This window comes from Temnothorax americanus, unplaced genomic scaffold (assembly GCF_048541705.1).
Source record: "Temnothorax americanus isolate GAGA-0224 unplaced genomic scaffold, ASM4854170v1 Scaffold4, whole genome shotgun sequence".
Classification (NCBI taxonomy): domain Eukaryota; kingdom Metazoa; phylum Arthropoda; class Insecta; order Hymenoptera; family Formicidae; genus Temnothorax; species Temnothorax americanus.
Window position 1 is genome coordinate 3,877,299 of NW_027509547.1, and position 23,422 is coordinate 3,900,720.

Below are 23,422 nucleotides of genomic sequence, written 5' to 3' on the forward strand. Positions count from 1 at the left end.
CGTGCATTTTAGTAAAACATAAACATATAAAATATTCGTAGATAATTTCTGGTCAGTTAGAGTTTTATGTGACTTTGCTCACACACATTTAGTCAATGCAATTATATAATCATTTTTATTTGCAATTAACTTTGAAGTACGAATAGGTAAAATTTAATTAATTTTCGCCAATGTAATAAACGGTATACGTACCTACTATTAACTGAAGGAATATTAGCATGTGATCTCCTTGGAGAACAATCTTAATACGATTAGCAAGTACATTATTGGTATCGTCTTTATTGTACCTTCGGTCGTTCAATGCGAAACAAATTATACAGTCGGCGGCTGTTATATCACAGTCTCACGATAATTATAACTATATATGACATTATAAACTGATTTTGTTCACCACAACGATATAATTACACACGTATACACGCATACATATCTGCGCATACAGTTTGCATACGTCGCGGCGTATTGGACTCTGATCTTTCGATATTATTAGCGGCCGGGATGCTAATAAAACCTACCTTGGCGGAGTTCGAGTTATCGAGTATAAGAGGCACAAAAAGTTTTTTCCGAGGCTCAATTATCTTCTTTCATGCGCTCGAGACGAAGCGTTGCTTACCTCCGTCTTCAAGTGCTTCGAGTGCTTGGGCCTTCTGTTCAATAAATCAATTTTAACCGTACGATATATTACAGTTTCCGACAAGCTTTATTTTACTTCTTTTTCCGTAATCGGCAAATGTCTTTTTATGATTATCAAAATATTAGATCAATGTCGATATATGCCTCCTTTTAATTAAAGGGGAAAGGGACAGGAAAACGTTTATTTATTTTCATCGATTATGATCTAGGGGAATACGTTCGCTCATAATCAAGTCCTTTAAAATGCTTCCATTACACGCATATATCAAACGCATCGAAGAATATTGCTATATGGCGGGATGTACATTTCAAGTAGGTTTTGTTTGGTTTTACAAGATCACCTGTTTCGCTGAAATTTTCCAGCGTTACGTTAACACAGAAATTCCGCGCAACAATCGTAACGTTTTGATTACCGCGTGATTTACTTAAGATTAAATATAAATTATAATAACAGTAACAACAGTTTTTCTTATATCGCACAGTGTCAAAGCAAGTGTTTGCTTTAAATAAATGCGTTAATAAAATAACACGATAACGAATTTACAGCAAGATACAATTAAAAATTAACTCACTGGTTTTAGTCTGGCGGATTTCGCTGTTTTCGTATGAAGCAGTGGCGGATTTACATTTTCAAGGGCTTGACGCTTACGTTCCTAGAAGATGTTTTTAATAAAAATTAATTGAAAAATATATAAGAGCTTCTATATTTAGTAAAATTAATAAAAAGGCATTTATGTCAAAAGTATATTTTAAAACGAATAATTTTGTTTTAAAATTGACGTGAATTATTATTTATAATACATTTTAAAGTTGAAAAGAGAAATTGAAAACACAATTTACCAAACGATACATGCCATTAATAACTTATAAATTCGCCACTGGTATGAGGTGTGGGGTATTCTTTATTTTAATCAATTGATCTTGCCGGTTTATTTTCGCTTTTTAACTTGTTGCATTGCTATATCAATCTTCTTCTCTATAAAAACGATAGTTTGGAACGATTTTGATATGAAAGCTTAGCGAAGAGTTTTATCTCCGACAGTTCACTTTTTTCCCTTGTGTTCGAGAGATCAGAATTTTTATGGAGTTGACACGATTATGTGTCGTGTCACTCCAGGAATGGCACAGTTGTCCAAGCGAGCGGTTATCCCATTTTTTTGCTCTTTCGTACCGTGATTTTCGCTCGAAACACTCACTAATGTTTCCTCGATAACCGCGCTATCGATCGATGAACTTAAAGCAACGGGAGTGCGAAAGGTCGGTCCAATCGCGTATTTTACGCAAGACAGCGAATTTAGTTTTCTCTACGAATTATGGCTCTTCTCCCTTTCTCTTCTGCTTCCTAAGTCGCATCGTTTCGACGAGAGTCTCGTTTCATCTTCCACGACACTGGCCCTCCCTCTCTCTTTTTCGAAAGTTTAATGATAAACTTAACTAGCTGCGGCGACCGATTACCCGAATTTGCGACTCGTTCGGAAAGAACTTTTTAATTGCCGTGACCGCTTTCGAGATAGAGGACAGCTCAAGGAATGAAAAGAACGCGCGGTCTGGCGCGTCTGGAATAATCGGTGGCCGCAGATGATATGTGAATGGAAGCTTACGAACTGCGTTGTACTAGGAGAGACAATCGATTAAATTAAAAACGGGACACGATTCTGGGAACTGCGTACATTTTCTGCGTTCTATTATACTCCAAGCGACAACGATTTACGCAGTCTATATTACGCACGCGAGTAACATCCGAGAAATGTCCCTCTCTCCATTGGAAGGACTCCTCTCACGTTCTCCGAGCACATTGGGTCTAAGTTTTTACGGTTACTGTTCTTCACTGGCGCCGATCGCGCGGCGGCGTCTCTCGCAGCTCTCACAGCTTGTACACTCTAAAGCGGCTCGACGTTTCCGCCCACTCGAGTTCTTCTTCAACGGGAGCGACGATCGTGGGTCTTCTCGTCGAGCCGCCCGGGGCGTCTCGTTACAACTCGGTCGTGAGCGGCTCGGCCTTCTCGACGATCACGTGAAACTCCGTCTCTCGGTACAATCTGCCGTCCGGTACCACCATCGTTATCCTACTGTCGACCGGCGTGCCGGACGTTGCAGCTTCTCTGCCGATCACGCCGTTCTTCTTCGAGACCACGTCGGGTGCATTGGTCGGCACGCTGATCCATTTTTTCCTGTTGTTTCGTCGGCGTCTTCGACAGCACCAGACGATCAGACACACGCATACTATCAGGGCGAGAATAGCACCCACGATGATTAGAATGAAGACGAGCATGGAGCCGCCGAGCGAGCAATGACGCGCCTCGTAATCGACAAAGGTGATCGGCGCGCCGTCCGTTCCGCCGTCCAGACACAGGAAGGTCTCCGGAGTCTCGTTGATGGGCTCCTGCGGTTGCGATTGCGGCGGCATCAGCGAGTTTTCTCTCGCGTAGAACCGCGAGTAGATGTTCGTGTAGTTGAGCACATAGTTCTTCCATATGGGTAACATCTGGCAGTCGCATGGTTGCGAGATGATGAGATTGTCGAGCTCCAGTCGGAAGCTCGCGCGGTCGAACATCAGCGAGCCCTCCTCGAAGCTTCCAACGCTGTTGTTCTTGAAGATGAGGCCGTGCGTCGACGACGACGACGACGGCGGCGGCGGTCTGGTCTCGCGATTCGCGCGAATACCTAGAAACGCGCCCACGCTGATGCTGCCGATGGTGTTGTTCTTGATGATAACGGCGCCGTCCGCCGTCACGTCGAAAGCCTCGCTCTCCAGGCTGTCGATCACGCAGTTCTGTATCGCCACCGTGCGCGGGCTCCTCACGATGAAGGCGTTGCTCCTCACGACGCCCATTCGCACGCCGTCCAACATGAACTTGTGATAGACCTCGATGTCGTTCATGGTGCGACTCGGCAGCTGATCGCCGAATGTGCTGCCTATCACGTGCAGGTACCCGACGTCGAACTTCTTAAAGGCCTGTGCCTCCGTCGTCTCGACGCGACAGTTCTCCAATCGTATGTTTTCCGTGCGAATTAAATTGGCGAACGAGAAGGCACTCAGCTGGCCGATCCGCACGTTTTCGAACGTAATCGCCTCGATGTCGCCGCGAAAGACGGAACTCGGCATCACGTCGATGCTGCTGTTCCGCACGGTGATCCGCGTGCGCGAGCTGAACGGCGAAAGTTCGAAGCTTTGTCTGACCAGGGTAAGATTCGCCACGTTCGCCAGGTCCACCGATCGTAGTCCGGCCATTGAGACTAGACTTGAGTTCGCGAGGGTCACGGATGAGCAGTTGCTCACCGCTATCCTGCTAGTGTGTGGACTCAGCCGTCTGTCCCCCTCCGTGGTTAGAATTAATTCCTGCAAAATTAAAACAATCTTTTGTCAGGGACTTTCTACATTTAATTTAGCTACCTACATAGGAAAGAGCTGGAAACATAATTGTAATAATTAAATTTCCATTCGACCATTAGTGTAGGTTACTTTTCATTTACGAAAATAAAAAGATATTTTTGGAAGCAAAATATATTAAAGATAGTCGGGATATTACATTTTCTTTATTTCGAGAGATTAATCCTTGATATTATTGAGCGAAGAGGACACAGTTAACATTCGAGCGTAATCTGGTACGACGCAGTATACTGAGAGGGAGGTTTCTAATAGCTATAATTGCGAGAGGGAGGATCGAATAGCTATAATTGCAAGCAGGTCTAACTATCCTAATTATTCGCGACGTGCGCGCCCAGTCTCGCTAATTACCGTGAATAATATTGTTATCATAATTACGGAGGGAGCTTAATTTCGCGACATAGTAATCATCGTTTTCATCTTGCGCCCGTCGAGAGATACGTCGCAGAGATTATCGATTTAAACGAAAGTCACGTTTCCATTTTTTTAGCCAGCTTTTTTTCCCCCTATCGACTGTTCGCGCGAATTTACATCGAGCTATCGGTTCTGTTGGATTTTCCGCTCTGGCGCGTGCTAATACGTGTTTGCCCTTGCATACGAATTAGATGACTGGCGCGGGATTATCCGATCCGCGCGAACTCGTCACGTGTCGCGCACGTAAACGATGCACGTTCGATATATTGAACAGAGAACCGTTCTGTACATCTGCGCGGCGAATGGAATCGGAGGAGAAGCGACACGGATAATTTCGCGAGGCTCGCAGCGCGCCTCGCATCGTACACCATCGCGTCGAGCCACGTTATTGGAATGTTGCTCGCAATGTATTCGTTGCCTCATTCATTCGCGCCGGTTGCAGTTTTCGTCGTGACGTCGGAATGTCGCCCGATAACGCCCGCCGACACCTAGTGCATCGAACGGTCGATCGCGAAACGCGCATCGCGACTCTCTGCGGCTTTGATTTCTACAAAGGGACCGTGCGAGATATCTCGTGTGCGTCGCTCGCGGCAACGTATGTTGCTGTCATTAATTATCTCACTCCTCTGCCTAATCGATTCTGTTCAAACGTTGTATTCCGAGAGAAAAAGAGAAATAATGGTTCGCATATTACCGTCATAATGTCGTTAGAACAAATTTTCACTAATGAATTGCTTTTTTATAAATAAAGACGAAGATAAAATTGAAAGAACGATCTTTGGTAGGATTTCAATGCGGAAAAAATACGCGAGGCAAAATGTCCGTTGAATGGTAAAAATACAGAATAGAAATTAAAAAAGCGCGACATAGGCCGATGAAAGAAAAGGGCTTTTATGCTATTCTTTTTCAGGCCCTGTCGTTCTTACGCATTAATGTCTTGCTCCCCATTCGTTCCGTCCTACCTCTGTTCGAACTTCCCTTTTTGTTCCTGTCTCATTGTCCATGGCTACTTTTAGGCGCGCAACGTCGAGCGGAGATTATCAACTAACGTATTGTACTTGCCTCTATTCCGAACTAAAATTTTTCTTTATCTTGTTTGGGAAAATTTACCGGAGATGTGTACAAAAGACACTGAAGCTTCAGCCTTTTTTTCAGCCGTATACAATCATTGCGAAAAATCTTATTCAGAAACGTTTGCTAACACTTTTAAATCATCATACATCATGTGGAGAAAACGTTCAGACATTGTTAGTTTTAGATTCTTTTTTGAAGTTATGACCGTCTCTCCGGAAAATTCGATGACCTCCCAAGGCTATTGCATAGAGAAATGTAATTTGTGGCTCCTTTATCACGATGGCTTATCTATCCAATGCATTTGACGTGTCCCAAAAACATAAAATTCATAAACGGTGGGTAGGTCGTCTCAGATCGAATCATTGTCGTAACTCTGCAGGATCTCAAAGGACATCTGAATTTTCTTTCATGAGAATTTTGCGCGTTTCTTGAGAAACGTGAGGTAAGCTCTGCGGGAACCAGACAGTACAGGGCGATGGCGCTTTTCTTTCGATCTTCAAGCAAACATATCTTTATTCCGTTCATATTTTCTGCTTTAGTTACGCTCGAGCAATCTCTCCACGGATGGTAGACTTTTTCTTCTTCCGTACTCTCCCAGACATTTTCACGCGTCACATTCCTGACCCTGTGTCCTTTTTCTCGTGCTGAGCGTGCGCTTGTCGATTACGAGAGAGATGATTCCCGGTGGGAATTAAACTCGAGCGCGGGCGTTAGTTCCCCTCGAACTAGTTTTCCCAGCAGTTTTTTGCATGTTCGCCGTGTGACATTTTCCCGACTGCATACTCGCGAGGAAATCTGCGCGACGGAGCGCAAGGGATAATCCGCGAGGAAATTACGAGCGCTCTAATGTCGATTATGGCAGTAATCGAAAGTGCTTTTTTACGTTTCTGATCGAACGGGAAAATGTTTGAGGGCTCGCCGCCGAATAGGCAGACACTTTGCTGAATGAAAGTGAAAATGAGTTTGGTTTAATGGGTGGGATTAAGCTCATTGGAGAGAGATGCGATAGTCGGATCCTGCCGTGTGAAAACGAAAGGGACAAGAGGGAACCTTCGGCTGAAATCGGAAATGAAACGGTGAAATGGAAAGCGGCAGAAATGGAACCGAAAGCTCTTTTATGATCCATAAAAAATTTATGCGCAACAATTCTCTCGTGACATCAAAAATTTTCCCGCAAAAATACTCGCGTTGTCTGAACTTTTTGAACTCGTGCATATTTTTATATGCGCTTAAATAGTTTTTAGCAGAAAATGATCGATGCGATTAATTTCGAGCAATTATCTCGCGTATGTTATCTAATTACTAAATTATGACCAATCTGCCGTTGATTCCCGATTATCGTTTTATTTCAATTAGTACTTCGCGCAAGAGTGACAATTCGATTTCCCATTAATTTTCTATCACAATCCTGTTCATTACTATTAACTTATTGTACAGCGGAATAACCGCGATATTGCTACAGGAACCGATTGTTGCTGCTTAACCGTGCAATTTTATCCGTTGCAATTTTCTCGTGGATGGTACGGCACGTTCGCTTCGCCATCGTCTTTCCATTTCCAAGTATTTTCATAACCGCGCGCGTCTTTTCCTTGGAAATGGCATCCTTACGTTTCCGACAGTATTTACGGCCGTTATTTTTACACCCCCGACCGAAACGCTTTTTTTTTTCGTCATTTTGCGTTTTATTCCGTCGTTTCTTTTGTTACGGCGGAGCGAGTAAGTTTAAGGTCGCGTTCGCTAAAAGGCAGCTTTAATTATTTACGCCCTTTGTCAATTATTCAACCCGCGACCAAGGACTTCGTACCCAGAGGATCCATCGATGGGCTTCCATTGTTAAAAAGGAGTTCAAAGCGTTTTCGATAATTTGTAAATCCAACTTTTTTTATTATCAGTATTATTAACTTTTTCTCGTGAAAGCAGATTCTGTTACACATGAATTAATCACGACTACTAACCACAAACTTGGCGCCCTAAGATCTCTATTCTTTATTGTCTAGACTGTTAGTTTCTATAAGAACACATTTTGCTCAAAATGTATTCTTCTTAAGATCTTTGTGTCATATTTTCTGAGAAATAATTTTTGGAAAGAACAGGAATTAATTTTGCTATCACGAACCATAAATTTTATATATGAGTTTGCTATATCCTTTCTAAAAAAAAGGCATGTTAAATCGATACTCGCATCTCTTGAAGTCTTCTCGAAAGTCTCGACGTGCTTTGTTGGCTCTTTTCCGCGATGCTGATTGATTCTGTTGCTGCGCTAACTTCGTGAGCGGCTGTCATAGCATATTTTGACAGTTGTGTGTAATATTAAAGCTAAATAGCGCGCACGAAGCGCGCGTCTATGATGTCTAGTATCTTATATAAAATATATTCTTATTCTTTATTATTTCAACTGTTTTTTTACTAATTTTTTTTTCTAAAAAATTTCTGAAGTTTTCGTATATTTACGTTATTATGTATTTAACTAATTTGTTACCATAACTCTGCATTTTGATAAATAATGACACTTGAAAAGAAGTTCAAATTTGAAGTTTGAATTATATATTAGGATATTAATTAATATCAAAATATTTGTTTGCACTAAAATTTTTTCTTTTGTCACATTTCCTTCGTGCTCCCCGTTGCTTTGTAATTATGAGTTCACTCCACACGCGTGATATGTCATCGATGATGAATGGGAAGCACGTTTTCGACCAATTAGCCGCGCAACAGAAATTCAATCCCGTTTCGAGCAATTTATATTCCTTATCGTTAGCGAGCCACTTCTTTCTTGTAATCCGCGTTATTATATCTTCCGCTCAACGATAAAGTCCGCACACATGGCTCACTTTTTGCTCTTATCCGTGCACGAGTACAAGGTCGTCGAAACTGTCAGCGTATCAGGAATAGATACGCGTATAAATATATCGATAGGTCGTTTCTCGCGAGCGTAAAGCTCGCTCGCTCGCTTGCTCGCTCGAGCTCATCTTCTTCCGGCCGGTCATTTCGTCACGCGCGCGCGAATTTTACGATATTGTCGAATCGCTGGCAGCATGCGGCATGCACGCTCCTCGTGCACTCGAGCGGACACAAAGAACGCTTTATCGTGGAACAATAATGACAGCGAGAGACGTTGGCGAGGACGCGCGTTAACATTATCTTCGTCCGGGGTACGTTGCGCGGTAAAACAACGTCGTTGCATCGCGAAATATTTGCGCGCTTGAAGCAACGTGGCTGCGATTAAATTTCCGTGGCGTACTCCATCCTCTCTTTCTCTCGCTCTCTCTCCGCGCGACGAATACGAGACTCGTTTGCGTACCAGTACCGCGATACTGGAATTATTCCCGCGTGTGAAATTAATAAAATCTCGGAGTTTTAAATCAAATAACGCGAGGGACTTTAATTGTAGCAACAGGGTTGATTTTGTTTTATCTTGTCGCGTAATCGTTAAGCGCGATATATATACTCGTATATATTCCATGTAGCCATCCCCATCGCATTCATTACTTTCTTATCGTATTATTACTTCAACCTCGTACTACCGTTCGCTTCTCCATCGCGGGCGAAAAAGACGGAAGTTGGAAAGAGCAACGCTCGCGAGCAGAGAAACACGGAAGAACGAGGAAAGAAACTTTGGCGAAGTCGAATTTCAAACTCTCATCACCGCGAGAGAGAGTCTCCAAATTTATTCAATAAATTACGGCGGTGGAAAAAGCGATAGCACTCGCGTTACCGTGTTTCTCCGCTTTACTTCGTCTCCGCTCCTGTATTCGATTCGATTTAACGAATACCGGATTCCGGACAACTTCCAGTTCCAGCGCGTCACGAAGAAAATTCTCCTCGGTGCACGAAGAAGCGCCGTTCTCGAGTCCGACTGGCGGTGCTCGTTTATCGCGATATCGCGTTGCGATTATGAATCATCCGTGCCTTTAGCGCGTAGCTGCACGTAGGCAGACGCTCCTTGATCGCGCACCGGTGTTCCTTTAATATCGCGGATGGCCGGAAGCGTCGGAAACGCGGGCCGTACGAAGAACGAACAGCTCGCGTGATCATAGACATAGATCGCCGAGGGATCGCCCGCTATTTTTTTTCCCGCTCGAACGAACAGGGTGCGTGGCCGCCGGGGAATAAACGCGAAACATTTACGAGAGGGTGGAGAAGGATCGGCGGATTTTATCTCGCACGCGTATGTATCTACCTGCCTGCCTTGCCTGATGCCTGCCCTTTTTGCCCGCGCGAGACCCTACCGATTTGCGTAAACACGCTCTAATTTATGGGGGTTTCCAGTTTCCACATCCCTCCGTCGCAGTTAGGACCCTCGCGATTTACGAGAACCCCCCGCGTAGTCAGGAGATTAGGCTCGTTTTGGCTGATCACTCTTCTATTTTCTCTCTTTCTCTGTCTTTCTCATTTACAATGTCGATCAGTTTATAGCGACAACAGCGGGAGCAAAGCGAGCCTCGGAACGCGGTTATTACTTCTCGATTTTTGTCGTTGCTTCGAGCGATATGCGGCACCGAAGACATCGCTGTGATCTCGAGGAAACATTTTCTCTTGTATTTTTTTTTCCTATCCTTTCCTCTCGGCCGCGGAAGAGATCGAGTTTTACGATTTCACCATCGCATGGAGCTACCCGCGGTACCGCCCCTTTATCTCTCCGTCGGGTAATTCGCAAATGGAATAACGTCCCTCGCGGAACAAAGGACGGCCAGACAGAGCCCCGTGTCGCATTGTCTGAGATTTTTCGTGCGATAGCGATAGACCCCGTCGCGGTTTTCGCACGAATTCGTTGTTGGGAGAGAGAGAGAAAGAGAAAGAGAGAGAGAGAGAGAAAGAAAGAGAGAGTGCGCGTGAGAATACTTCTATCTTCTATCGTCCTTCGCCGTATCATTCTGATCGTTTGAGGTGGAAAGGTAGGAAAAATCGGAGACAGAGATCGGACGACTCTCGTCCGATCGGGGCGTTGAAACCATTAGAATGAAAAGTACCGAGTTAACCCTAGAACCCGACCCTGAAGTTCGAACGGCTCTACCGGAAAATAGATGTCTATAAAATTGCGTTTCTATATAAAAAAAAACTACGAAGGAATATTTTAAAGAGAGTTATTAAAATTATTAGAGAGAGAGAGAGAATTTTTCTTTCCGTATAAAACGAAACGTAAAAATATGAGAGCAGCAAATAAAACGTAAAAACGAATAATTATAATTAAAATATGATAAGTGTATATTTAACAGAGATAATAATTATTCTTTTTTAGATTTTATCCGTTGTATTATTCTACCATAATTATAAATGAAATACTCAAAATGTGCGAGTATTTATTATATATGAATGAGGGTTCGAGTTACACGTGTTTTCGTTCGTGTTGAACAGAGTCGGGTTTCGAATTAAAATACGATGAGCTGGAATACGAGAAAAGAAAATATATCCTTTCTTGTCTCGGAGTCGAAAGATACGATGCTTAGATCTACGTTCCTGATAAGGAGAGTATTTTTTCGTCGGCTTCACGCAATATCAAGCCGAGATTCAATCGAAAATCGACTCTCTCGCGAATACTTATCAGAGATACGATTTGTGTCGAACCTACCTCTCCCTCCTCCTTGCAGTCGCAGGTCAATCTGCCGTAGTGGTCGCAGGAGCAGGGCGGATAATCGCACCTGCTGGTGGAGTTGGTCAGGACGCCCTTGAGTAAACTGCTCCAAAAGAGTCCTAAGATCGCGCTGCCTAACACATATCTCGTCGCTCCCATTTTGCGCCTCTCGCTCGCTCCTTCTTCCCCTCCTCTCTCTCCTTCTGCCATGCGCTCAAAGAGTTCCCTCTTCTTCCTCGCGCCACTTCTTCTTTATTACCGGCTGTTTTATACCAAGCCGGCGTCAGGCAATTTCACGTCGAGCCGACCGTTAGGTCGCCCCGACATGTCTGCGCTTTAAATCTGCACCGTCGAATCCGACGCTTTCAATTTTCGCCTTGGCTTAGCGTGCGATTAAATGCTGACTGGCTCGCGCTCGCGATTAATGTCGCTTGCACCACGAAAAACTATCTCGATTTAGTCGTGGCACGTGACATATGCCACGCAACGTTACGTGATTCGATCATAATCCGCGTCCCGTCTCTGGATGAATTCATGCCTCTCAATGACGACGACGATCGCGCGGTACAAGTATCCTTGAAGCTCATTCGAATCGCCGACTCGAGAAATCTTCTACTACAACATTCGTCTCGATGCTTCGCTTCCTCGTTGGGACGTTGGCACGATCCAATTTTGCCGGTGACAGTGCGCAACGTTCTCGAACATTGCGTCGCCTCATCACAAGAGTTCTTCCTCTCTTCGATCTTATTCTTCTGGAAACGATAGTCCGTCTCTGTAAGGATAGAGAAATTAGAAAACCTTGCATTTCTCACTCTTTTATCCTCTTTTTTAGTATTAAATTTTTTTGACATCGAAAACTTGCGGAGAGTGTTTTTCTGTCCATTTAATAACTTAATAAAGCGAAAATTAGTTCACGATTTTTTCGAGAGGATACGTCGACGTCGCACGACGATATCGAACGATAACGTTTTTGTCTTGATTTTTAAAATAATACCACGTTGCGTTATCACGCTCGATCATACAGGAACGGACGAAATGTTGAAAAGTGCCACACGATACCGCTGCGTCAAATGACGGGCGTCGCAATATCCGATGATGATAATCCGCGATCTGCCACTCGGATACTCTTCCACTATATACCGTTGCGTGACTAATCATGCCTACATTCCTGCGTTATCAGACTGTTCTCGCTCGACATGACGTGGTTCTGTTTACCGTACAAATATGTCAACTGCCGTTACTGTAAACTTTTCGCGTTAGCGTTCCACGAACATGCTTCTCGGTTATTTATGACAGTTTTGCAATGCAACGAAAAAATCGTCTTATTCATTGGCCTCCTCCACAACCTCCTAAACTTAGTGAATTAAAAACAAGTAAAGCTTAAGTTTTGTTTAAAGAGAAATACCGAGTAACAAACGATTTAAAGCTGATATCATTTTTCAAGGTATATTGGAATAAAATAAAGAATATTTGTGTAATGAGAGATAATTGTTGAAAAAAATATGAAAACATAGTTTACACTAATTTCAAGGACTTAAAAATATATTTTAATAAATTTAATTACGAGTCAGTACAACGAGTTAATGTATTTTATAGGATACATCATCAAGTTTCGAATTAATTATTAAATTAATTAATCTGTGCTTAATTTAATCTTTATGTTTTGATGTAACAAATATAACATTATTTTTTGTTTTGAAGTTAAATAAATATAATCCGAAAAAACTCCTCCAGGAAGTGTATACTTTTAACTTATAACTAGGAAACTCTCTCGCCACAGATAGTCAATGAAATGTATCTTTGATATCTTCATTTCTCGTTGAAATAAAGTTTGGTCTATTCGGGCAACAACAACAAAAAAAAAAGAAAGAAATGGCACGAAGTGGAAGCGGGCGAGCTCGATAAACGTGAAAAGAGCGTCGTGAATGAAAGGCGGTCTCACTCAAAGGATTCGAGAAGAATTTCCCTTTACGGTCGAGTTTTTCGAATGACGACCGTTCAAAATTCTTCCGGTCCGGTTTTCAGTCTGCTTCTCGGCTTTTCGCTCTACTTTCAGTAGCAACGAAGAGATACCTCACTATTAATGCGGTACTTTTACTAAGCTAATTGCTCATTGCATTAATTAAGAATTACAAAAAAAATCTTAATATTAAGCTTGGCAAAAATTACAAGTTAGAACCTTTGAGCTTCTGAAATTTACATCAATTATATTTTCGTATATGTTCTTATTAATTTATGAATAGTGTATCGATAAATAATAAGTAAAGCTTTTACGTTTATTGATATATATGTGAAGTAAACGCTTACATTCTTCATAAGAATATTTATATCGGTTTTTGTAGTTTCGCCACGTTGGAGTTAATTCTCGCTTCATTACTCATCCCGTTATCGTTCGCTTTCAATAACAGAGATAATAATATCGCGAGGGAAAACTCATATATCGCTGTATCGACCGGTAGATCATTTTTAATTAACGAATATTCACTGTTCATCGACGCAACGATCGAGAAAGAGAAAGAAAGAGAGAGAGAGAGAGAGAGAGGGAGAAAAAGAGCAGGTGCGCGGCAATCGTTTGTGTACGATTAATTGACCGGTGGCGGGTCACCCTCGGCGTCGCTTTTGTGGAAACTACTAACGCATAAGCGAAGCAGGGCAGAGAAATAGAGCCAAAGAGAGTGAGCGTATATGCCGTAAAAAAGAAAAAGAGAAAACACCGAAACGGGAGTTAGATAACGAAATCGATACGCTGTGGACGGACGGGAGACGAAGACTTAAACGCAAATTATTCTAAGCCGACGATGGAATGGATCCCATCTCCGCGCGGTACAACGATTAAACGTTTCGACCCATCTGATTTACGCCTCGTTAATGGATATTCATATATATTCCGAGTCCGAGGCTCGAGATCGGGTAATCGGAAAGGCCCGCATATTTATCGTTCCTGAAACATACGGCTGAATGAAACAGATAGGCCCGGGTCTCTCTTGCCTCTTCGACACGCGACACGATAAGCAAGGTACGGGGTGAGGTACGTGTAGGAGTAAATCGTTTCCGATTACGTGACTCTTCCTCTCGTATACGACGTCGATTCACCAGCAATATACGTACATATATATGCAGCAAGTCGTCGACTTCTCGCGCCCCATTCGGCTGTGCGCGACTGCACCGGAATACCGTATGCGATTGCTCACGGCTGCATGCAATTTGAGAAAAGAGAGAGGAAGAGAGAGAGAGAGAGAGAGAGAGAAAAGGCGATGACGATCTTCCGCGAGCGGTCCATCTCCCGTTTCGAGACATTCGCTTTTATTCCTTCGGCAACGTCTTATCTTCCCATCCGCTTTATCGCCGCGACTTGTAAGAATTGTCCGCATCCTCCCGGGAAAGCGTTCGCAGACGGCGATAAACGATAAACGAGGCCAGATCAGAGGGAGAAATAGTGAAGGAGAAATGCCGAGATTCAACCCTCACAGTAGCTTACGAAGATCTTGGGAGGAATAATTTTTCCGTACGCAAGGATTAAGCTAGGATTTCAGGACTGCGGTCCACTTGATCGCGAGACGAGGGTTAATCCGACAATGATTTGACCAAAGGTTCCGTCTCATCTTCGCGTTCTCGATAGATAAATGTTAAAAAGAGAATACTTAGCTCCTTTTTAATCAAAAATCATATTTCGTGCATTCCTAATTCTCTTTCTCTTTCTCCTATCTTTCGGTTTTTCTCTCTCTTCGTTCAGAATATGTTTATATTATAAATTGTACAATTTTATATGCATGGCACGTTCGCTAAATAGCGAATTCGTTAAATAGTTCAAGAGCTGTACACACAATCCAATAGTAGAATGTTTGTCTCATTATAACGAGGAAATAGTTGGTTGAGTTTCATCGAGCTGGTTCTGACCCGTTTCGATTATTTACATATTAAAATGATGCGATTTGAATAAAGTCGGCCGTCATTAGAGGTGCACGTGACGTGGTTGACGAATTAATGCGGTATTATAAGGGGAGAGGAGGAATACATAGCGACGCGGGAGGGGGGGGGGGTTATGTACATCGATTATTGATAAGCTCTCCCCCGATGTCGCGTTTAGCTAATTTAACCGAAGCGTTCGAGTGTATTTCGATCGTTTGGCGTGGCCGCGTTTTAGTCGCAATTTTCGGCCGTGCGACACACGGCTGAATTTTCAAGTTTTATCGAAACTCCGAGATCGCTCCGGCCCACTTCATTGCACTTTCATTCCGGCGAGTGACGAGGCGTGTTTTGCGCGATTTTTTATCCGTAATCGGAAATAGAACAGACGCGTTGGAAAATGCTGCAAATAATCGCATATTTCATTTCTACACTGGTTATTCGCATGTAACGAAATTGCATTCTTTCGAAAAAAATGCAGATATACTACTGGCAGTTTTTGACAATTAAAATTGTTATATGTTAATAATTTCGCCGGTTCAATTTGCACTTGCGTTTCATCATTAATCGCAAATTGTCAATTTGAGGATAATTTTTATTTAGCAGTAAATATGTGAATTATATCCAGTAATGCTTTTTAGTTGGGTTATTTACTAATGCATTTCACCGCGCGTCACTATTTTCGAATGCAGTCGCACATCTCGCGCCTCGCATACCAGCCAAACATTTCCAATGACGAGCCGAACACGCCAGGATCGAACTGTCGGTTTTGCGCGCGTGAAAAATAAAATCACGTGTGTCAAGCGATACGGTGTAACGGTCCGATGATTCTGTTTGAATAGAACGCAGGTTTGTACAGAGACGCGTCTACCGCGGCACTTGCTCATTTCCATGTTTGTTACGATAACGAATGGCGGTGCTTTCGAACGCGAATGAAAAATATCGGTTTTGTTCGTTATCGATATCACGCTTTTAATGCGTCACACGACTGATATCGGCACGGAATTGACGATAACCTACATTACGGGAGAACACGCTCGACCGCCTTTTCTAAACGACACATTTTTCTTCGTGCCTGTCCATACGTCCTCTCTCGCCCCCGAATAATCCGTCACGTAATGAAGATTTTATGCTTATTGACTTGGAAGATAAATTTTTGTTTTACGAGCAGTCGTGTGCCGATTTCGCGTTGATACGGTTATAAAAATTGATATTTCACACAGAAATTGATTTCTGTGCATTAAAAAAGAATTGCTGAACGAACACAATTGACCGTGTAATCTTTCATCTTTATTTTATGTCGCGCATCCAAGGAAAATGTTTGTCGCAAAATTAGAGATATCGTGTTATCAATGTTCATTTTTTTCGATCAGTAAACGATCTAAACATAGCGTTATCGCTAGAAGTCAAAGAGCAATAGGCTTTTAATCAATTTTGCAACAACATATCGTTTTTCTCTTAATCGTGCGATATCTGGGCAAGTAGTTTTCAGCGGTTGCTGTTTTTACTTCGGGGATGCAATATCTCTTTCGACGTTTCTCGGTTTAATCCAGATGCGGTATATAATTTGCACCGCTGCGGCCCTGCGGCTCGTAACTCAAGTAACGTTATGCATGCAACGCGGAGAGCAACGCCGGGTGGAATGTTTAGTCTCGCAGCATTGTTTTCAATTTCGAGATAACAGTAGGCGAGAAGGGCAAAGCCCAGCCGAGGGTACTCCAACATTGTTACATCACGAGAGCCCTTGTAGAGAGGGCCACGAATATATACAATAAATTTCTTCTTTCCGGAATTTTGCGGTGCAGTTTACGAGACCCGCCTCAAACATCCAACGTCCAGAATTCGATGTGGTCGTCAAGAAAATTTTCATGACTCGCATTTTTCACGAACGAGTCAATATTTTGCCTGCGCGATGAGTTTGACGTACAGGAAGTTAATGGAAAATGTTTTCGTTTAAAACGAAAAAAAAAAAAAATATTTACAAACTCTCCGCAAATTCTGTACACAAATACATTCCAACGCGTATATCGGTAGTCTGAAATTCAGGCAATCAGCACATCTGATAATGCTTGTACGACAAGTGTAACGTCGACCTTATTTGTGTGACGCGACAATTAAGTTTTCTGGGTGGCGGCGATTCTTTCCTCGAGGGGAGGACAGGACGGGACAGGGTTAGCTGTGAGAAACGAGCAATTAATCGACCCTGCAGCTGGCGCGGTTGTAAGAGATAGCGCGCCCGCACCATGCCACGTAGGAAATCAAGTATTACGCTCTCGCGCGATGATCCATTCGAGGCGAGCCTCTCTCGGGCGTGCGATCGCACGGAATAAACTCCAGCCGTCGCGACGGCTAGGCGGAATTTCTCGTCTCGTCGCGCGACTACGACGTGCCATGGTTGGTAGCCGCCGTGGACGGTCGATCGACTTCGTGGTTCAATGCCGCGGTTCGACCTGACGATTTATTTTACGACCCGGCAGACCGAGCGCGACTTATTTTATGCGGTCTCGGCAGAAAGGCGGTGGTTTGTAATTCCGACGCGTGATGCAGCTGCCGCGCGTGACGCCAATCGCGTTATGCAATACGATTGCGTCGTGTTCGTTCGCGTGTCACGTTGAATTTTTGTATGGGATACATCGGGAAAAAACGTTACAAATTTCTCTGTATTCAAGAAGCATGCCTATGTCCCTTTTGCGGCGTTGAAGAAAAAGAAAATCTCTCGCTCATTTAACACTGATTGACGTAAGAATTGGTATTGCTATCGGGGATGATCATGCATTTCTAGGCTCCTTTTTTCATCATCGGAATAATTTTCCTTCACTCGCGCGAGCACCACGCTCACATCGGCACAGCAGAACACTCCCCTTAAGCCGATTATCCGGTCCCTTACGGACGAGAACACTTACAACGAGATGTAACGCGAGCGGTACTGTGCGTCAAGCTGAAACGGAGCCTCGGCTTTTACGTTATAATCCCGCGCACAAGCGAACCTCGCGACGCGTCGTCGTCGACGCGCTAACAGCGACTGGCCGCCTTTCGAATTCGCGGCTGGTTTGCACCTCGGCGACGGTTATCGCGCGACACGAGTATTCTCTCTCTCTCTCTCTTTCTCTCTCTCTCTCTCTCTCTCTCTCTCTTTCTCTCTCTCTCTCTCTCTCTCTCTCTCTCTCTCTCTCTCTCTTTCTCTGTGCTTCCCTTCTCCTACGTTACCCATCTCTTCCCTCCAGAGTAAAACGCATCCCCACCCGAGCTCGGCAAACTTCCCTCCCTCGATCGGCACTCAGTACGTCCTCTGCTCCGTTGCGGCGCATCTCGTGCTCCTGTTCTCGCTTTGCCTCTCTCTATGTAAATCCTCAAGTTTTTTTTAAACAAGTCTTTAATCTCTGAATACTTTAATCTCTTAATACACGATGATATCTCGTATGCATAATATATGTATAAACTTGGTATCGATATTTAACCAATCATGATCGTTCGCATTCTGTTGCATATTTTACAGATATCTTCTTTCCAAGATTTGTGTCGTGTTTATTCATGCAATGAAAAGTTCTGTCATTATTCACTTTTCGTACATTTTTATTGGTTCAATATTTTCTTTTTTCTTTATCTCTCTCATATTTCTTTGCGTCTTATTTTGCTTATTATATACTTCTTAAAGTATACAGTAAGTCCACTTCTTTTTCTTGAAAGATGGGAGCGGGAGATTTACATTCTTGATTAGCTAGCCAACTTTTTTAACGTGCCAATTATTTTTCATGAATATTTGAGTGAGTTAATATTTATTATTATTTTTATTGTGTAACTGTTATACCGAAATAACGTATCCGTTTATTTAAAAAATCGAAAACGTCATTGTTTTACTTGAATTACTTTTTTTTCTTATCACATTATCTTTCGCGACCTTTTTCGACTCTTTTTTCTTATACGTTTCCAAACTTCTTATCAGTCACAACCGATAAGACACGACTGATATAAGATACTGTTAAGTCTCGATGCTTTGGGTTCTATAATACGATATTATCTTTCTTTGGTATTAACGAATAATTTATTACCAATCTTGGCGGGGAAAAAACGTGGCAGTAGTTCAGCGTATTATGATTGAGATTTCTCGTTGTGAGAGAAGACTCTTTTAACGAGGAATCAGTATTCTTTGTTATCGAGAGGTTTTTTATTCTTCATTTATTCGTTCGTGTTTCGTGTATAAATGTTAGATCTATGATGTATCAACGGTTTGCACTTTGTATTTGTTATTATAATCAGATTGGAAAGGCGAGATATTTAAATGAAGTCGGAAACGAAGTTTGAGAAGCTAATAACTGCATTGAGTTATCCGAGTTGACAACCCATGATAAATTGCTTCTGATAAAAGCGTACCACTATTTCATATATATATATATATTTTTTTTTTAATGTTTATTTTTTTTGCATTTTGTTGCAAATCTTTAATAATGTTTAAAGATTTATGCGAGAAGATCAATGCGATTAGCGACTGAATTTTTAACAATACTGTAGATTCAAAATTCTGATTTATTGTTAATTAACTTATAAATTCCGATTGTCTCTGTATTATTAGATATCTTATATTGAATAAACGTGAATCGTGGATTGTCATACAAATTGGGATACAAAGCTTCGACAATGGAAAAACTAACGTGGTTGCGAAACGTTCCTTTCCTCTTATTTTGAAAATTGATTTCGCCATTTACTTTTCTGACAAGATGTCACGGATGACATCGCGGCGCTTTAAAATCCATACGACGGCTTTCAACGGATGTTACTACTCCCGTTGCTTCGCGATATTTTGACAGCCATGGATTTTCGGGACATTGGATTTCCGTCCTACATTGATCCGCTTCGAAAATCTCGTGGGGGGGGGGGGGTTTACAAAAGGAAATACAAGCAGAACGCACGCGACCTACCATTCATTTCCGTAATTGTACGACGCTTCGTAACTCGATAACGGCAATTTTTTACAATTGATGTTTATATTGTGAGAATACTGTCCAGATTGTGACCGTTTTATTCTGTAGCGCAAAAATATTTCACGATAAACGCCGTTTCTATCATGTTTATTTTAATATTTAGATTTATCTTTTTCCTACTTTTTTCCACCGTCGTCGTATTTATACTCCTCGCACACCATTAAACTTCGTGCACATTGATAAACGATGAGCTTCGAATTCTGAAGCGAGACGTGGAAATTTATTTATGAAAAATAATTCGACGAGAGAGTAACTCGATGAACGTGTACATGACGACCAGAATGATAACATTTACAATTCAAGTTATCTTGGAATATAATTGAAAATTAAAACTAGTGAAATATTAATAAAATTCTGAAATTAAATTTTATTATAATAACTATTTCTATGTTTGTTGATAATCACAGAAATGTTATAATTAACAATTATTACAACCTAATAGTGTGGAAGATCGATCCTACTGTGAACTCTGGTTGGTTTCACGCAACACCACTGTTTATCGGCGATGTATACAATTTCATTGAACAACGCATTGTGACTTTTATTTAGTAACTAGCGCGCTTACTCACCTCCCCATTCATCGTTCGCAAGTCATCGTTTATCGCTCGCTGATGTGCACGCGATCTTACATTACACTTGTACCCAGTTTCGTCTCCGTGCCGGCGCGAAGCATATGTCGCGACACAATGTTGCGTTGAAACCTCGGGCCGAAATCTCACGCGAGGGATCACGCGGGTCAACTTTTCACCTTCAAGTTCGCGGAGACCCTGGCGCGGACCCGATAAGAAACATATTTCGATGATCGATTTGTCGCAGTGCTGTCCCGCCTGTAGCCTATCCGAGGACGCCGACGCGACGTTGCTCTCGGTGCAGCCAAACGTCATATCGCACGAGTAAAATATCGAGAAGCTTGCGATCTGACTGTCGTTGAAGATTAATCGTAACCGTGGCTACTTTCGATATAGATTTTCCAATTTCGTTATGACGTTGAAAAAGTAACGTGACTTCGTGTAGGGGCGATCAGCTAGACGGAAATGAACGATCGAACGAAGGATACTAAGTATTCTAATTGATATACCACTCGCCGTGATCTCGATTGATTATCGGTCTGTCGTTTGGTATGACATATTACTCGTACTACACGATTACATCACCAATTTTTTATTTGACCTAAACCGGTGATTAATTACTGGTATATACAGGTGTGGCCTATTTAGAACGGTAAATTTGATAAGCTTACTAAAAATATTATATTGATTTTTATAATTAATTCTTACACGAAGTGCAATTCTGTAACACGAATGGTAACTTTTCTATCTATTTTCCTGATTTCTTAGCGAATTTCTTAGCAACTCTGAACGTTCGCTTATCTTTCGAACTTTAAAAGAAATCTCAATATTTATGAGTTTACTATTTTCAGTACGGAGTTTTTATTGAAAACCCGATGCTTGTACTTATTGTTAGTTTCAAAACGATAATGCTTCGTGTACTTTTCTGCCGCGGTATCATTAAAAATTCACTCATGTTATACGTTTATATTTCTTGGGAGAAACGCTTTTGCCAGGCCGATATAATTTTTCCGACGTACTAACGATTCCTTCAGAGATGCTTCAAACATTCATACGTTCGGTACGAGCTTCTCTTGGGAAAAAAAGTGAGCCTACTGTATGACATTGTCATGAATTCAACCAAGAGATGGCTTTTTGCGAGTGGATCTTATTGCGAGAAGGACAGGAGGAAATGCGGCGGCGAAATGCGCCTAGTCAAATGGAGCTTGTGCACGAGCACGCTCGCTCAGTGTTCCGAAATGCACCTGAAAATTTGTTTTACCGCGCGGTGAAAACAAAAGTGTACATACCCTCGCCAAATGGGAAAACTTTGTGGTCCGACGATGAAAGGGATTATGTGAGCATGTTGCATCCACTACACGTGTACGCACTATCCTACGTGTCGAATACAAAAAACGAGATATACAAATAAGGACTCACTAGAGAATTTTGGACTTTATCTCTTGGATAATAAATAATAAATTAACAAAACGAAGAAACACTTACTCGCCCCGAGTAATTCTTTAATTGGCTAAGAACATCTCCATATAATTGCAGATTAAAACTTCTTTCATTATTATTATTTCGATTGCCAATCGACGATTGGGAATAGATCGCGGATGAAAGACTCAGAGTGAACTCCTGCTTCGTCGGAACTGAAACAAGTTATTCGGTCAATCATTCGACATTGTTATTTTAGCTCAGTCACCGAAGTGAAGCGTGGAAGCATTAATTACTTGCGCGTCAGTAGTTCACTTGAAAATAGCTCCGTGTCAGCTGACGCGAAGCAAGAATTCCCACTAGAAGTGCGAAAGGTTAACGGAAACGATATATCCATGCGCGTCAGTGGAGGATATGAAGCTACCCCGCCTCGTCAGTAGGAGATCCCGATGTGGAGGAATTCGCGTCTGAGCGAACGTGCCGGGGGGGGGGGGATGAATCGAATCGCGCGCAGCGCTAAGAAAGGTAATCGTTGCCGAGGGTGGCGGCCGACCGCATCAGCCGGGCGCGGTGAAACTGGAAATTCCGAAACCAGAAATTCAGAGTTCGATAACACCAACGGGACCATAAATGTAGCGTTTCGCAACGACGTGCGCCGTGCAGCACGGCGGCGATATACACCGCTGTTTCCCACCGGAAGTTATAATTGTTTGCCGAGTTTCTCCGGTGCTCGATGCCCCCGGGGAAAGCAACGTTGTATCTGACTCCACTCTTCCTGGTGTTTTCAACGTAGAGTCGTAGATAGAGAGATGGGGATGGAGAGAGTAAGGGAGAAAGAGAGATATAGGAGAGTACTCATTACTCGCGCGCGGCCGTATGATTTTGTTACGAGGATCGCGACTCTTTTGTCCGTATGCGCAATTTTGTTGTCTAAGCTTTCGTTGCATGCACGAGGTATAGATTAAAAAGATTCGCAGCTCGTTTCTCATCTACGTATTCAAATGCGAACACGCGCGTACGTTGTCGATGGCTCTCGACAGAACGGTGGAATTTCACGGCGCACAGTAAACGAATGACATTTTGCGAACTTTTCAGCGGTCGGCATCCGAACTTGTAATAACTAACGAGAAGCGTATATAATACCGAGTAACTCACAACGAGGAAGGTTGACCTCGAAGGCGAAACGACACTTTATCGGTATCGGTGCTTTCGTTCGCGATGTGTCACGTGTATCGACGTATAAATTTCAGCCTTGTGTTCGTCTACATTTTCCGACTCTCGGTATGGTACCGCTACCCGCTTCGGAAAAGAAAAAATATCGAAACAACGTTTTCTCTTTCTCTCTCTTTCGTGCTCAAGATTTTGCGCGCGCGAAAAATATTAACGATAAATTCGCCGTCCCTTCTCGCCCTTACGTTCACGTTGCTTCTATTCCGCGCGCTATCTTGAGCTATATCTCTGCGCACGC

The 23,422-nt window shown here is 42.7% G+C and overlaps 2 protein-coding genes across 18 annotated transcripts in view; one reads left to right on the forward strand and one right to left on the reverse strand.

Moving 5' to 3' along the window:
- Hiw (MYC binding protein highwire) overlaps positions 1 to 23,422 on the forward strand; it is a 175,142-nt gene that overhangs the window by 9,260 nt on the left and 142,460 nt on the right. The window lies entirely within an intron of this gene.
- LOC143902482 (uncharacterized) lies at positions 260 to 18,023 on the reverse strand. 2 transcript variants are annotated; one of them, XM_077415438.1, is made up of 3 exons: positions 17,891 to 18,023; positions 11,079 to 11,853; positions 260 to 3,973 (listed from the first exon to the last, which is right to left on the reverse strand). In XM_077415438.1, exons 2-3 carry the CDS (start codon positions 11,289 to 11,291, stop codon positions 2,606 to 2,608), a joined length of 1,581 nt encoding a protein of 526 aa, XP_077271564.1. In that variant the 5' UTR covers positions 11,292 to 11,853; positions 17,891 to 18,023; the 3' UTR covers positions 260 to 2,605. The 2 variants fall into 2 exon arrangements, with proteins under 2 accessions (XP_077271564.1, XP_077271565.1); XM_077415439.1 differs by lacking the exon at positions 17,891 to 18,023 and adding an exon at positions 12,076 to 12,465.